Genomic DNA, 15948 nt, shown 5'->3' on the forward strand with positions numbered 1-15948 from the left:
CCTACAACTGGCAGTGAAACAACAGTGAAACAACATCATGATATCAACGTTGATTAAATTTGCAAAACCGAAGCATAATTCAAAGGTGAAACAACGTCGTGACATCAACATTGATTCAATTTGCTAAATCGAAAACCAATTCAACGTGGACCTGACACTCTGTCCCTGACGTTGATTCACCGGTCAACGTCGAATGCCGGCTGGGACATTTCGAGGCACGGATGTAGGCTACCTAATAAAAATAAATAAAACATCTCCAGTTATTTAGCAGAGCATTCATTTAGTTTGTTATTAAATAAGAGACTATCTAGCGCTAAAATGTGTTGTTTTTTTAATCAAGTGCTTTGCCGCTGCTATCAGTGATACAGTTATTTAGGCTCGCGCACAGTCTTCACATGGACGCGCGCTTCAATCTATCACTTAAAGGGATAGTTCACTTTAAAATTCTGTCATCATTTACTCACCCTCAAGTTTCAAACCTGTATTAATTTATTTCTTCTGCTGAACACAAAGGAAGATATTTTGAAGAATGTCGGTAACCAAACAGTAGACTGTACCCATTGATTTCTATAGTAGGAAAAAAAAAATACTATGGAAGTCAATAGGTACAATCTACTGTTTGGTTACCGACATTCTTCAAAATATCTTCCTTTGTGTTCAGCAGAAGAAATAAATTAATACAGGTTTGAAACAACTTGAGGGTGAGTAAATGATGACAGAATTTTAATTTTAAAGTGAACTATCCCTTTAACGCCGTTGTGGAGACTATTCGTTCCAGTGAAATCATGACATAAATGCACACAAACGTGTCCCTGCTTGATATATACTGTAACCACTGATTAACATATTCGGTTTTGATGAGAGAAAGAGAGAAAAAAAATTAACTATAGGCTACGAGAGCGGATTAGAACCCCCCAGCATTCATTTAGTTCGCTATTAAATAAAAGACGGTCTAGCGCTAAAATGTGTTGTTTTTTAAAGGGCACCTATTATGGAATTTTGAAATTTACCTTTCATGTAGTGTGTAACATAGATTTAAGTGAACAAAAACATCCTGCAAAGTTTGAAATATGAAAGTGCACCGTATATAAAGTTATTGTCTTTCAAAAGTAAGAGTCGACTCGGAATCATTTTTATGAATCGTTAGAAGACCGAAGCTTTTTCTCTGACTAGATGACGTCAACTAGTCAAGTTATTTGAATACGATACGCCCACTTATTGCGCTCCAAGGCCAGGGTTTATATACTGTCTATGGGGAAAACTTGCAAACATGGCGACGAGACGCTGTGTTCTGAAGTGCGGCTCATCTGCCCAAGGAGGAGCATTTGAAGACTAAGTGGCTACAATTAATATATACAACTATACAACAGAAGTATAGTCCGAGCCTTGTGCTTTGTTCGCGCCATTTTGAAGACGATTGCTTTACCAACTTAAATGCAATCAAACTTGGATTCGCGAGCCGGCTGATATTGAAGGAAGGTTCAGTTCCAAGTGTATTTGCATCAGCTTCCTCCTCCGTATCACAACCTGTAAGTGTTATTAATAATTGTTGCTTTTATGTTTTATGTAGCATGCTTAATAATTATGTTGTTTGTTGTGTAAGCACCGTTTAGCTTCTAGGTCTTCAATGACAATTGTATTGAGATATGTGAAGTGTTAGTCGTTGTTTTCGGAGTTGTCTAAAAGAATAGAATAATACCTCGTAGTAACGTAAACTGCATTTTTTTTTTTGTAAAAACGTTATGTTTTTATGCATCGGGCTAATGCAAACAAAGACTGATTGTGCTTTTACAATATTAACTCTGGGCTATGCTCGCTAACATAACATTAAATTCTTTATCTTATTTTTAGTTTTTTACTACAAACTACAAAGCAGTGGACTATAATCATTATTATAACACAATTTAATTGATAAAAGCATCATTGTACTCCATGTTAGACAATAAGTATACCAATCACAACTGACTGGGTCATCTGACCAATCAACGCAGATTAGCGTCGCGCAAAGGAGGGGTTTGGAAAAATGAGTCGTTGAACGAATCATTTGGGAGTCGGTGAGCAAATCAGGTAAAAATAAATGCATATTATACGACAACAAAAGTGTTTTTTGTCATTGCATGCATGTAAAACTGTTGTTGGGGACTCCCAAAACAACATTATGAACATTTTAAATGTCATAATAGGTGCCCTTTAAATCAAGTGCTTTGCCTTTGCCGCTGCTGCAGTGTCTTGTTTTCCTGAGGCTCGCGCACTTCACACGGACGCGCGCTTCAACTTAACGCCGTTGTGGAGACTCTATGATATATACTGCTTGATATATAGGCTACTGTAACCATTGATGAACAGATGAGAGAGAGAAAAAAACTATACGAGAGTGTAAACATTAACATCTAACACGTGCTTGGCAAAAAGTTTTAACCACCAGAGTGACCAGGGCTGCGCGTTTCCCATAACGTCTCTTAGCGCACTACAAAGACTCTTAAGGTATTACTTAACTAAAGGCAGTGGCGGCGCCGGGGGGGAGCTAGGTGGTGCTGCAGCTCCCCCTATTATAGCCTATTATAGCACCTGCCCAGCACCCCCAAGAAATGTCTGTAATTTTTTATATTTATATTTTAATGTCATGTTTTAATATTCTTTTTCATGTTTTTAAAATAGGAATCAAGTAATAATTTAATATATTTTAGTCTATAATAACATGAGGCCGAAACAGGTGATCTTCTTTGGCCAATGGGCGCAGCCCCCGGCGAACCTTTGACCTTAACGCATTTCAGCTTGTTTTTGATAGCGAGTTTTAGCAAAGTAAAATAGGCCTACACCATGGATAGTTTTTTGCTCCCTAAACGTCCACGTTCTGAGTCACACCCTGAAACGAGAAACGAGATTGTGAAGGTGCAGACACACCACCACTCGTCGTAACAGAGCCCCAGGAACAAGAAAATCCTGGGGATGAACTTGAAGACGGAGGAGAATCCCCGGCGGCGGTTAAAGGTATAACATTTCTTGGCGTGTACCTTGAACCATACCTAGGAAGCTGCTTAAGATATAGGCCTACCTTCTTACGTGCGACATTACCCGGTGCTGTCCGTGGCGATGCTGCTGAATCTGTTGATTGATATCGATGGCTCGAGAATCAATTATTCTCTCGTGCAGGGACTGCTTCACTGCATTATGAGAAAGCGGTGTTCTTTATAAAAGAAGCATTTCAGTCAGAAATAGTTGAAATTGCATTTATTAGGACTCATGGGATATTATAAAAAGTAATCCAACTATAATAGCCTGTTTTAAAATTGTATCATATATTGCTGCCACAATAACCATATAAAATGTTTACGTGCTTTCTTTTTGTTCGCTGAGGTGGAGCTGCGATTAAATATTTTTCTTGTAAATTATTCCAGCATTTTAGTAATAAAAGTGCAGGGCTATACATATGGTGCTCGGTAGTGATAAAAAAGGATTTAAACAGTGAATTTTGAATATCTTCTTGTAAACTCAGAGATGTGGATTCAGACAGCAATTAAATTACCATAGCCTACGACTTGTTTGTCAAATTTGGCCAGGGATTTTTACGTGGGTTTGGTGAAAAACACACACACACTGACATTAGGATTCGGACGGCAATAAAATCACAGACTTACCCCTGTAAATGTTTAAAATGCCGTACGAGCCCATAAACAATTAGCGTCCGAATAGGACTTAACTGACAGCTTTCAGTGGCCTTTGAAAGTGTTTTAGAACAAATTTGCTGTATCGCTGCAAAATAATAATATCTATTGATTATTTTGTTTCAGTGGTCTGTTATGCTCAATAAAATGTATGCCATCCCCAGCTTCACTTGCTCCCGTTTATGCACCAGCTGCAAATTCTAAAAATAAACAATAAACAGCAGCTATTTTTTGTATCAACAATCATGAATTAAAAATGCTAAGTCAGTCTTTGTTTGTATTGCATGTTCACTTTTAATACAACAAAACAGCCTGGGTCTCCCATCACTCACAAACTCGTGTGGTCGATCGCCACGTAATAATGAACGTTCGGTGAGTATATAATAGTGCAGCGAATTTATTCTTCTTGTAGCGAGTCGGCGATTGTGTGAGTATGCTTTTTACAGGGTTTGGGGATCTGAATTTTAATCTTTTCATAATTTGCAGAAGAATCTGCTTAAACTGTGGAATATTATTGTCTCGATTTGCTGTAGCTACATTTAGATAAATAAATAGGCATGACACAGTGGCGGTTTGAGTGGAAATGAGGGTGAAAAACACTGACATTAGGATTCAGACGGCAATAAAATCACAGACTTACCCCTGTAAATGTTTAAAATGCCGTACGAGCCGTAAATCAATAATGATAAAATCTTTTTATATAGGCTATATATATAATTGTTGATAATTTATATTTCATTGACAAAACGATAGCAGATCTGATGACACACTAAAGTGAAAGCTTATTGGCCTTAAGCTTCGTTTAATCAATCAAGTTTGCCTCGACAACCGGCCATTATAATAAATGACTATACTAGCCTACATTAACATTATGTGCATCTGAGTTATGCACATTAGTAGGGAAATTGATAAAAATAAGAATTAACTTTTTTTAGCTTCATTGTTCATTTTAAATACATTTTAAGGAGGCTCTTAGCCTCCCTTGCCTCTTCTGATGGATCGCCACTGGGCATACACTGTATACATTTTTTTTTTTACATTTTTTTTAGGTAATTAAAGGCCTGGGTACAGTACTTTATTTTCCACGTTCCGCACTATCTTACGCACAGTTGTGTCCGCACAGCTATTAGTTGGTGGACCAGTTTGACACCGCACAATCTCTTATTTATAGTCTGCAGATGTCAAAGAGCAGTACAGAGTCGTGTCAACATTATTCTGTCTAAACAATCACCCTGTGTATGCGTTCACTGTTCACTTTTTATGATTTATCACAACTTTTTATCTTTTGTCAAATCAACTTCGATACCTAACGTGTGAAGATAACATACTATTTTGAGTTTCTGTTTATTAAACCATTCTTCTTCATTGTATTAACTCAAAATTTTAATTACAACAAACTCAAACTTTTAAGGCAACAAGGTAACTTGCTTTTTTAAGTTAAACCAACTTTTTTTTATACAGTGTTGTTGTGCACTCACCGTTAGTGCGAACACAAAAATTAGGCTGCACACGGATGTCCGTGGAACTTAAGATGACAAAAATTGCAGAATGCGGACGACATAAGTATATACGTTGGGCTTAAGACAACAAGCTTTCAGGTTCTTGTACTGTATGTTTACTCACATCATCTCTTCCCTTTCTCTTTCTTTCATAGTGTTTTATGTTCAAGTATTGTTCACTTCTAGTTAATTTTCCACATCATATCCAACATCAATATGACCTTGTCAAGCATGCCCACCATTTTTGAGAGTGCAGAGCAGTCTGAATTCTCGGATGAGCTCACTACGGCCCTTGCTGCAGGACGGTGGTGGGCGATTATGGAAGTTTCAGACCCCATATCTGAGGATCCTGAGTATGGGGACCTCATCTCAGGCCAGTGGGGGGAAACATCGGAGGCAGCAGAAACATCATGCCCCAAATCCCCGGTCTTCAGTAATGCATCTGAGAAGGCTCATTCCCAGCACTCGGGCTTCTCAGATACAACACGGAGGACTACACCACATTGGAGGCAGAAGACGACGCAGGATGCACGCTTTTCTTCCAGGTCCACTCAGGGAGCACCTGTGCCCACCAGATCCACACAAGGAGCACCTGTGCCCACCAGATCCACACAGGCTGGGGCACCTGTGCTGGCCAGATCCACAGAGGGAGCACCTGTGCCGGCCAGATCCACAGAGGGAGCACCTGTGCCCGCTAGATCCACAGAGGGAGTACCTGTGCCGGCCAGATCCACAGAGGGAGTACCTGTGCTGGCCAGATCCACACAGGGAGCACCTGTGCCCACCAGATCCACACAGGCTGGAGCACCTGTGCCCGCTAGATCCACACAGGCTGAAGCACCTGTGCTCACCAGATCCACACAGTGGAGGCAGAAGACGACGCAGGATGCACGCTTTTCTTCCAGATCCACACAGGCTGGAGCACCTGTGCCCGCTAGATCCACACAGGGAGTACCTGTGCTCACCAGATCCACACAGTGGAGGCAGAAGACGACGCAGGATGCACGCTTTTCTTCCAGATCCACAGAGGGAGCACCTGTGCCGGCCAGATCCACAGAGGGAGCACCTGTGCTGGCCGGATCCACACAAGGAGCACCTGTGCTCACCAGATCCACACAGGGAGCACCTGTGCCCATCAGATCCACACAGGGAGCACCTGTGCCCGCTAGATCCACACAGGGAGCACCTGTGCATGCTAGATCCACACAGGGAGCACCTGTGCCCACCAGATCCACACAGGGAGCACCTGTGCCCGCTAGATCCACACAGGGAGCACCTGTGCCCACCAGTTTTGAGAAGGGGGACCTCACCTCATCCCTGGTTTTCAGTAATGCATCTAAGACCACAGGGCAGTGGAGAAAGAGGAGGCCTGGGAAATATGAGGAGGGAGAACTGAAGACCATGAAGCCTTGGAGGCAGCAGACACCGAAAGCACATGTGCCTGACGGGTCCACACAGGGAGAATGTATGCTCGTCAGGTCCCAGCAGAACTCTCCCAGTGCTAAAAAAGAAGACCTCCCCTCATCCCTGGTCTTCAGTGACGCATCGGAGAAAGCTCAGCACTCAAGTTTTTCTGATGCAACAATGGCTACGGACCAGAGGAGAAAGTGGAGGCAGCAAAAGCCACAGATAGCATCTGTACCTGCTGCATCCCCAAAGGAAGCACCTGAGCCCAAAAGAGGAAGACTCAGGATCCCTGAGCATTTGACCAGACACCTGAAAAAGGCCTCTTTGGAAACGCCCATGCCCATCCAGTCTCTACTGAGGAAACCAGTGGCTGGCTCGAAGGTGGTCACATGTTCCTCTCATGGAGCACCCATGCAGGACAAGATTGAAGCTAGGCCAAAACTAAAGATCCCTGAGCCAGCAAGACAGGAGCTGCAGCAGCAGAAGACTCAAGCTTTTCTGCAAGGACCACCCGTGCCTGACAACATCTCAAAGAGGCAAAAACCAAAGATCCCTGAGCCTGAGATAGCGCCTGTGTGTTATGCACAAGGAGCATCTGTCATTGACAAGATCTCAGAGAGGACAGATCCTAAAAACCCTGAGCTGCTGAGGCAACATGTGCAAAATGCACCAGTGCTTGTGTCTTCCGCAAACCTCAGGATCCCTACGCAGCAGAGGAAGAAGTTGAGGGAACACTGGGGGCAACAGCAGAGGCAGAAGAATATCCAAAATGGAGTGTCTGCGCCTGCCAAGATCCCACAGAAAACACTTTCTCCACCGCGTTCCCCACAGCATCCACCCAGGTCTCCCGAGGGAGCTCCCATGTCCAGATGGAGTAAGAGGGTGTGGAGCACAGAAGCTTCTGTAAGTCCCTTTATTCAAACAAGTAAACATTGCCTTTAACTATGCTACTATGTTTTCTAGGTCCTCAATTTAAAATCCTTTTACATTTCAAAATGATAAAAAAAGATACACCTTTAGATTTAGTCTGTATAAGAAGCACCCATTAATTGCATGATTATATCTGTTCTCTCAACAGGACAACGCAGGTCTGAGTCAGGCACCTCCAGAACTGAGGCGCTACAACCATCCAGCCCCTCAGATAACCACTTCACAACCGAACCGGAGAACTCAGAACAGACTTCAGCCCAGGTCCCAGCCGACCCGGAAAAGAGCTTTGGTTAGAAGATTTAGAAACTAAATACTTTAATAATTTAATCTGGGATGATCATGCGAATTATATCCTTTTCAATTCAGACCCCTCATATCGAAATGGTAGAAGCATTTTTTCTTTAGATTTTCATATAGAAACACTTTAATTTAATTTAATTTAATTTAATTAACACATTAATTCTGGTCAGCGCTACATGATTATGTCTGTTCCTTCAACAGGACAGTGCAGGAGAGGACAGGTCACCCCCACAAAAAAAGCAGCGGATGGCAATCAATGTCAACAACCAACAGTCGGATCCAGACAGCTTAGACCAAATTGACTATTTATGTAGCATATTTGCAAAATTTTGTGTCATTTCAAATATTTAATATTTATATTGTAATTGTACATCCCTTATATGAATGCATGTATAGTAAAAAATATATATTGTATACAAACTGTGTATTTATTTCTTTGTCAATGACAACACATTAATTAGCACTGGTGTTATAAACAGATCATTTTCATCTGCTGTCACTGAGCTGATTAAATTCACACACTAAGCCAAAGAATAGCATTGTAACAACATATATAATTCATATTTGCCACAAATTATGGCTAAAGACAATGGCTATGTAATACAACTCACTTCAGTATACATTATCTTGCAACAATAGCATCCCAAACATCATCAGATAAAGGTTTGTTTTAATTTTTTTATGACAGATATAAGTCCAAATACTTTTACTATACTTTACATTTATCAGTGGAACTTTTGTATACAAAAAAAAAAAAACGTATTTTAGGAAGCTTCTTTGGTGCATCTTTCACTAGATTTGCTTTTGCTATGTATACCTTGAAGTACAATATACAGAAAAACTGAATCTCTAAATATCTATTCATAAATATTTATTTCCATAAATTATGCCAGATATTTACATATACTGTAATAACCTAACTTTCTGATGCAGTGTAATATAAAATATATGTAATTTACTGAAGGTTTTGATTAATATTTTGCATGGCCTTGCAAAAGACACAATATATGAAGGAATCAGAATGCATGAAAAAATTGCAGAATGTAACTGCAAACAGAATGCGAACTGCATATTATATATATCAAGCAGTGTTCGATTTGTGTCAAAGCTCTAAGGTGGTATCCCGACGTTTCTGTGTGGATGAGAAACTTTTGGAAAATGCCTGAAAACGCTAAATTCACGTTACTGCGCATGCGTAAAACCTCACAAAAGCTCACTGAGATGATACAGACGGACAAATAAATAATAAAGTTATCGCGCAATTCTTCTGACAGGATCATTTTATTTAGCAAAATATCTCACCATTCACTGATGATCCTTATTTCATAATGTCACAACTCACCCCATGGTATGTTACAACTGACCCGGACTGTGCAAAGATAACAGATATGTCCTTTCATAGCTGACACTTGTAACTAGTTTTAATCACATTTTGAATGCACTGGCTTAAAAGAACTCCAAGATACAGACAGAAATGTCAAAAAATGCTACAACCATCCCCGGTCCCCCCTATTTGAGGCTAAGTGTATCCCGCCATCTTATTATGAGTGGTTTTAATTATTTAAATGAGGAAAATTGTGACATATTCGTTCCCAGAAGAAAACTCCAGACTACAATCAAGGCGTTTGAGGGAGTTCAGAAACAGTGAGCACTGATATTGAGAATAACTCCCTTTGGAGTGAGTTTGTAACTGTTGCTCCTCCCACTGTCCACTTGACAGGATCATGAGTTCCACCGGATTCCTGTCCCAGCTCGTTAGGTGGAGTGCAAAGAAACCCAGGCTGAATCCGAAATCACCCCCTAAACCCTCAATCACTGTTCCCTATGTTAGTCCACTAATAAAGTTCACTTGAAGGAGTGAATGAAAACAAGTGAGCGAATGGGGACTGCCATTATTGCGGTGCAATATGGGATTGAATGAGTGCACTAAATAACGTCCATATGGTTTCGGACACCACTACAAATGGCTGTCCCCTCAAATAATACCCTATTTGAGGGAATAGGGGGCGATTTCAGATTCAGCCCCAGAGAATTCTAGGCAGAGGAGAAAGACTGTGGCTTTCCATGTTGATCATCTTCTGGTCCTAGTCCTTGTTGTTTCTCTAGTTGTGTATGTTGCTTTGCCTGTAGTGTCAGGTAAAAACTGAACAGCTGTGTAGTGTGCTTCAGCTAACTCTTGTGTATGTGAGACATTAAGTGGCCCTGTTCATTATCATCTTTTTACTTGTTCTGGACCATTTATTTGTGAAATAATTTGTAGGGAGATGCCTTTTTGTTTTTGAGCCCCTCACTCAAAAATATGAACTAGGAAGGTTGTGCACTTTACATAATATATTTATATTTAGTTTACTTATAATAATTGTGTTTGTTGACTTGAAATGTTTTTTTCTATTAAGGTCCACGTAATTATGTCTCATCTTAACAGTACAAAATCCTAACGTGTTGTCTAAACACAAACCATTTATGTTAAGTAAAAAATTCTTACATCCAGAGGGTGGCGGTATAGTGCGACGCCAACTGCCATTTTGCCCTAACTTAATTTGATTGTGTTCAATCTGCTTAAATATAAAATGTAAATTTACTTAATCCGTTTGTGTTGGATTACATGAATGATTTGTGTTGCATTAACTGAAACTGGGCGGTGCTTGTTAGTTCCCAGCATGCTTTGCATATGGTTAAATTAAGAGAGAATAAATGTTCAAATTAAGTGTTATTTTATGTTTTTTTTTTGAGAAAATTAGAAAAGTGCAAGACTTGATAGTGTGTAATTGTGTTTAATGTTCAATTACATTGGAATTATTAGAACCATTTAAATTACAGTGGGTTACCATTGTGGAGAAGAGTGGAGCATTGTGTTTGGCTGTGACTGATTCGGTTACGTTTAACTGCTTTGGTTGAAGGAGCATGTAAATCTTAGCATTTGCTAATATGTGCTACTGCTAGCAAATAGCTAGTTATAGTCTATCGATTCAATTATGTGTCATTAAAATAAATGAAATATTAATGGATGATAGAAAAAATTAAAAACACTTGAATCATGTCAGAAAACCTTAACATTAGTTGGGCTGACACTATTAAATTAAGCTGTGCCAAACAATAGTAAATAAGTTGAATCAACCTTAATAAATTAAGTTGACCCAACGTAAGTACATTAAATTGGAATAACAAAATTGCATAATGCTGAAATAAAGCAAGTTAATCATGTGGAAATCCTTTCCATGATTTTTTTTTATGTTCATTCAAAGAGTAATTTTTGTTTTGATTAGAGTGGGAGTCGGGTAATGGAGAATGTCTTTTGTCTTGTTAGGTAAGTTGTTTCTAAAAACCTTGTTGTAAGGTTGCTCTTTTGTTTATTCTTTTGCCATTTTCCCTCTGTGAGAAGCCTCTGTGTATTGATATCCCACAATTTAAAAAAAATAAACTTCTGTTTTATTTAAAACCTGGTGCCATTGAGCTTTTGTGTCTGCCCTGGACCTGGAGATGGCAGTTCTCTCAGCCTCTCCCTGTTTTTTACACCCTCCTAGACTTGAAAGAGGGCACGTAACAATGTCTTCATGCAATATTGTCACATTTAGCAGAGCTGGTTGATAATAAAGATTACATTTTGCAATACTGTAAGCAATCAAGCAGTAGATATTTGTTACTGTATATAGTAGATATTGTTTACAGTGATAATTAATTGTGATTTCTGTTATGATCTTTTTGCATTAACCACATTCCGTTCTATTTTATGGCATGAAATCAAAACAATAAGTTGTTTCAGTTTGTGTGGATCATAGTGGAATATTTGTAGTATGTGTCCATATACCTCATGTGAAGACTCTTTACTATATTAATGATAATACTGTGATATCAAGTATAAAATGAATGAGTTAACTTTCTGTTTTAGTATTGAAGTGGTGCTTGATCCTCACTGATGGGGCTGTGAGGGTACGTAAATGGGATATTTAAAAATATTATTATAAAAAATACACGTGTAATCAATTATATAAACAGTTTCTGATTAAAAGTTGTGAGGTGCAGTAGATGTTACACAAATAGACATATTCTACCACCATGGCTGCCAAACGCATGTGATCAGGTTCTGGGACTGACACAACCCTCCTGTGGCCACACTCTCCAGTCACCCCTGGTCTCACCTGTCTTCTCCCTGCCTCCTGCCTGCATATGGTATGAATGACACTTCATAAACTCCTAAAAAAAGACAAAGAAACAGAGGGAAAGGGAGAGTTTTTAACAACAGAACCACTATTAAGAAGGCCACACAACCTGAAGATCAGTTATAAACGTTGCCTACATCTGTAACAATACAAGAAAATGGATATTGACTTTATTGCAAGGGACATTGCATTATGCAAAAGATTAGAAGCCAATCAAACAAAAGTTTGCTTAAAGGCGAATCCTTTTGCAGTGGACTTTTCGGATGTTGTCTCCAGCTAAAGTACTGAAAAAGGTACGAGTCTAGCAAACACACTTTTTCCTTTAATGAATATTTCATAGTGTATTTTTAAAGTTTGTTTAGCTATATAGAAAATCCACTTAATATTCCCACTATTATTGCCAGGAAAAAATAATAATTTACACACAGAGGCATGCTTTCACACATACGGAGTATGTGAAATATTATCTAAAAAGTACTCTGCATTTTAAATGTTTTATGGGCTATTATTGGATGTTTGGCTTTTAGTCTGAATTTAAAATTATGAAATATAAAACATTTGATTAAAAGAGCCAATACAAAAATACAGACACAAAACAAAGAGTTCAATAAATGAAATTAAAATAAGGAGAACCTTCTCACACAGTTAATTTATGTTTGAACAAGAAGTGCACATAATGTTTATTTACCAAGCAGCTTAGAAGTTTAACAGTTTATATTAAGATGATATTGCACATTTTGTTTCGAATGATAATAATGTCCGAATTTAGGTGTTCAAAACCAAAATACAATGACACTGCCAAAGAAATAAACATGCTGTCAGACTTTTGACCTAGAAACGTGTACTTACTCCCTTGTGACAAGTTCCCTATATGACCACAAACCCTTGTCTCCCTTATAAATAATGCATAACAGTGTAGGCTATGCATATGATCATTAGGCTATATTATAACATCACCAAATTATCTTGTCATCTTGTCTTATGTGCAAATATGTCCATTTATGCTCATGTTATTCAGAGTCATGAATTTCTGTGAGGAGCTTTGGTAAGCTCGACCCATGCACCTCTGCAGACAGTGATGGCATCACCGATTGTTTTTTGTATATGTGCCATTTCAGTTCCTTTAGACGCTTGAGTCATTTGCGCCCCTGACGCACGCGTTTAGATTCCGCTCTGAACATCTCATTGTTTACAGATCTGGATTAAGCGCTCGTGCGGCGATGATGACTCATATTGCACCATGATTCACATCCTCACGCAGTTGCATGCATTCATCCTGTGCTGTTCGCTTCACTGCAGTATTTCCCCCAGTGAGCGACAAGCAGAGCTACGCACTGGATGTCTCCTAGAAGCAAACAGCTTTGTTCAGCTTGTATATGTTTAATTCAAGAATAAATGCTTAGGGGGTATTACAGCATTGGCTTGAATTTAAAACAACACAGGACGCATTCTAGCGTTTAAACAGCGTAGCGGAGACGCGTTTTGAAACTTTAAAACTTGATACAGCGTCTTAAAACGCAGCGCTGCAAGTAAGAGCGAGACGCGACGAAAGGTCCATAACGTCCGTCTGACGCATGTCTACAAAGACCAAATAATATAGCGCGGACGAACCGCGTTGTATAGTGTGACAATACGCGTTTTGCTAGACGGAACGCAACGGGATGTGAAATCACGCAAGTCCTATCTCGAGACCCGGGTTTAAAGCTGCACTATTTAACTAGACCCGGCGTCTGAGAAAAAAAGCGACTCACTTCGCGCGAGACGCTGTAACAACGAGACACGACAACGCTACCAAAGACGTTCATAACGCAACGGAATGAAACCGAACGCCGAGGTTTAAAGCACGTTTTGAACAGTTGAGGGCGTCTTAACGAGACAAGCATAGAAATAACAGACAACGGCGAAAGACGTCAGACATGTCATAGATAAACATTTAAAAAAACAGCCCTGGCGGAAAACAAGAACGCGTTTTGTTTATTGTGATGAACAACCACGGCATTCCGTTTTTATTGTTTCCTCTCAATACGAGCTCATAATTAAATAACCTGTACAGCAACGCTTGTCTCAGTGCAATGTGTCTTTTAAACCGCTTGACCTGTTGACATTTATAGCAGAGCCTTTATAAACGTGATCCTGCACATCGAGCGTCTATTTCTGCCGAAACCCGAAACCTTAATGTGATTTATCGTCGTTTTACGATGTATGTTTTTTTCCTTTCAGCACTGGATAGCTCCTTCGGGTTTACAAACACGCCCTCCGTCAAATGACTGACAGCAGAAATGACCATACACCAATCAAGGGCACTTTCCCAAACCCTATAAGGTGATGAAGAAGACGGGACGTTGGTAGTGTTGGGAAGTCCGACTCATTTCCACGAATCGGTTCTTTAGAACAGTTTAATTCAATGCAGCCGCTTCGCAACCCGAGAACTGGATAAGTGCTCTGACCGAATGATTCTGACTTCCGAACCGGTTCAATAAACGATCCCTTCGCGAATCGGACATCACTAGATGTTTGTAGCAAATGGTTTCTGCCGTTCTCATGCTTTAAGACTGGAGTGGACGAAAGAGGGCGGAGTGTGTTTGTCATCCAAGTGTGAAGTACTGACTCCCTGCCTCCGAAAAATAGGATTTTTTTTCTCTCATTCGATCACGTCTGTTGTGGTCCAGCATCATATTGGTAGGAGAGCATCGGGGATCCTACACATCTGCTGCGCTCATTCAAGAAGATACAAGACCAAACCAGCATCACTTACACAAACAACACCAATGCACCTGAGGGGAAAGGGATTACCGATACAATAAATGTCTTCAGGCCAGCAATCAAGTGGTAGAAATGCGTGGAAATCCACAGGTGAAAATGCTGTGCTGATTTGATTCATTCCAGCTGTGATTTCTCGCATCAGATTTGGTGAACTGAAGCTGGTGAGGTGAAAGAGCGGGATTGAGGGATATGGCCATAATCTGGATATCGTTACTCTTGCAAATCGGATTTGTTATAGGATCAAATTATAGATATGCGGAACAGGATTGGGACCTAAAAGGAAAGCTGTCCATTTATAATACGCACAGCAACCAGCAAGCGCACCTCCGGAAGCCCCATTCGGGTTTAGCGCAGAAGATTGAGGAGCAGGTACCCAGAGTGGTGACTGCGTTTCTGCACACGGGGGATTCCTCCACCTTAAAACACGCCAACTGCTCACGGAGATATGAGCTGGGGGTGTTGCGGGGAAGGACGCGCGGAGACGCGCATCACTCCATGCGCAGCGTGCTGGACACGGTCCTTCACGCCACAAACTTCCTCAACATGATCCTACAAACGAACAGGTCCAGAGATCAGAGTCCCAGACGCGATATGGAGTGGTACCACGCTCTGGTCAGGAGTATCCTGGAGGGAGACCTCAAGATCCATCGAGCAGTGGTCACCTTGAGCGCCGAGTTCCCTCCAGACGGGCCACCTGTTTACCTTCAGGCCACACGGGCAGCTGGAGAGATCATTCTCCAGGATTTATCTAGCACTGCCCACCATATGTTGAAAAACAGAACGGCAGATACAGAGTGGTACCATGAGCATAAAAATAAAAAGAAGACCCATCTCCAAAAACGTGTGCTGAGTCAAGATTTTGCCTCTTTTGACGCGTCTGTGCGCAATGGAGAAAGTTATATTACCGACAAAACTCAGATTCACTGGTCAGCTCCGTATTTGGAGTGTGAGAATGGGAATTTCATTCCCAGATGGCTCTTGACACTGTCTGCTGGCTTCTATGGCCTCAAACCCAACCGGAATCCAGACTTCAGGTAACTTTGGTAACATTTCACAATGGATGTACTGTGCTTATTAGTATTACACGATGCAATGCAGATTATCCACACACAATTTGTTATTATGAGGATTTATATGGCATTGGTCTTTCTTTTCTTTTCTTTTTTGGAAAGTTAGAAGGATAGTTCACCCAAAAATGAAAATTGTGTCATTAATTACTCACCC

The 15948-nt window shown here is 40.4% G+C and overlaps 2 protein-coding genes across 3 annotated transcripts in view; both read left to right on the forward strand.

The window, feature by feature from the left end:
* Window positions 1-720: 720 nt before the first annotated feature.
* Window positions 721-8152, forward strand: LOC306992697 (uncharacterized protein; the record flags this gene model as incomplete). The annotated part of the gene is made up of 3 exons (XM_079601827.1): window positions 721-7474; window positions 7650-7790; window positions 8003-8152. Exons 1-3 carry the CDS (start codon window positions 5381-5383, stop codon window positions 8150-8152), a joined length of 2385 nt encoding a protein of 794 aa, XP_079457953.1. The 5' UTR covers window positions 721-5380.
* Window positions 8153-14446: 6294 nt separating this feature from the next.
* gpr158a (G protein-coupled receptor 158a) overlaps window positions 14447-15948 on the forward strand; it is a 108898-nt gene continuing 107396 nt past the window's right edge. Inside the window, exon 1 of one of the 2 annotated variants that reach the window (XM_079601955.1) lies at window positions 14447-15758. In XM_079601955.1, coding sequence (XP_079458081.1) covers window positions 14914-15758 — 845 coding nt within the window. In that variant the 5' untranslated portion in view covers window positions 14447-14913. The remainder of the gene's footprint in view (window positions 15759-15948) is intronic. The other variant, XM_079601956.1, reaches the window with a different exon arrangement.

This window comes from Phoxinus phoxinus (genome assembly GCF_949152265.1).
Source record: "Phoxinus phoxinus genome assembly, chromosome: 24".
Taxonomy (NCBI): Eukaryota; Metazoa; Chordata; class Actinopteri; order Cypriniformes; family Leuciscidae; genus Phoxinus; species Phoxinus phoxinus.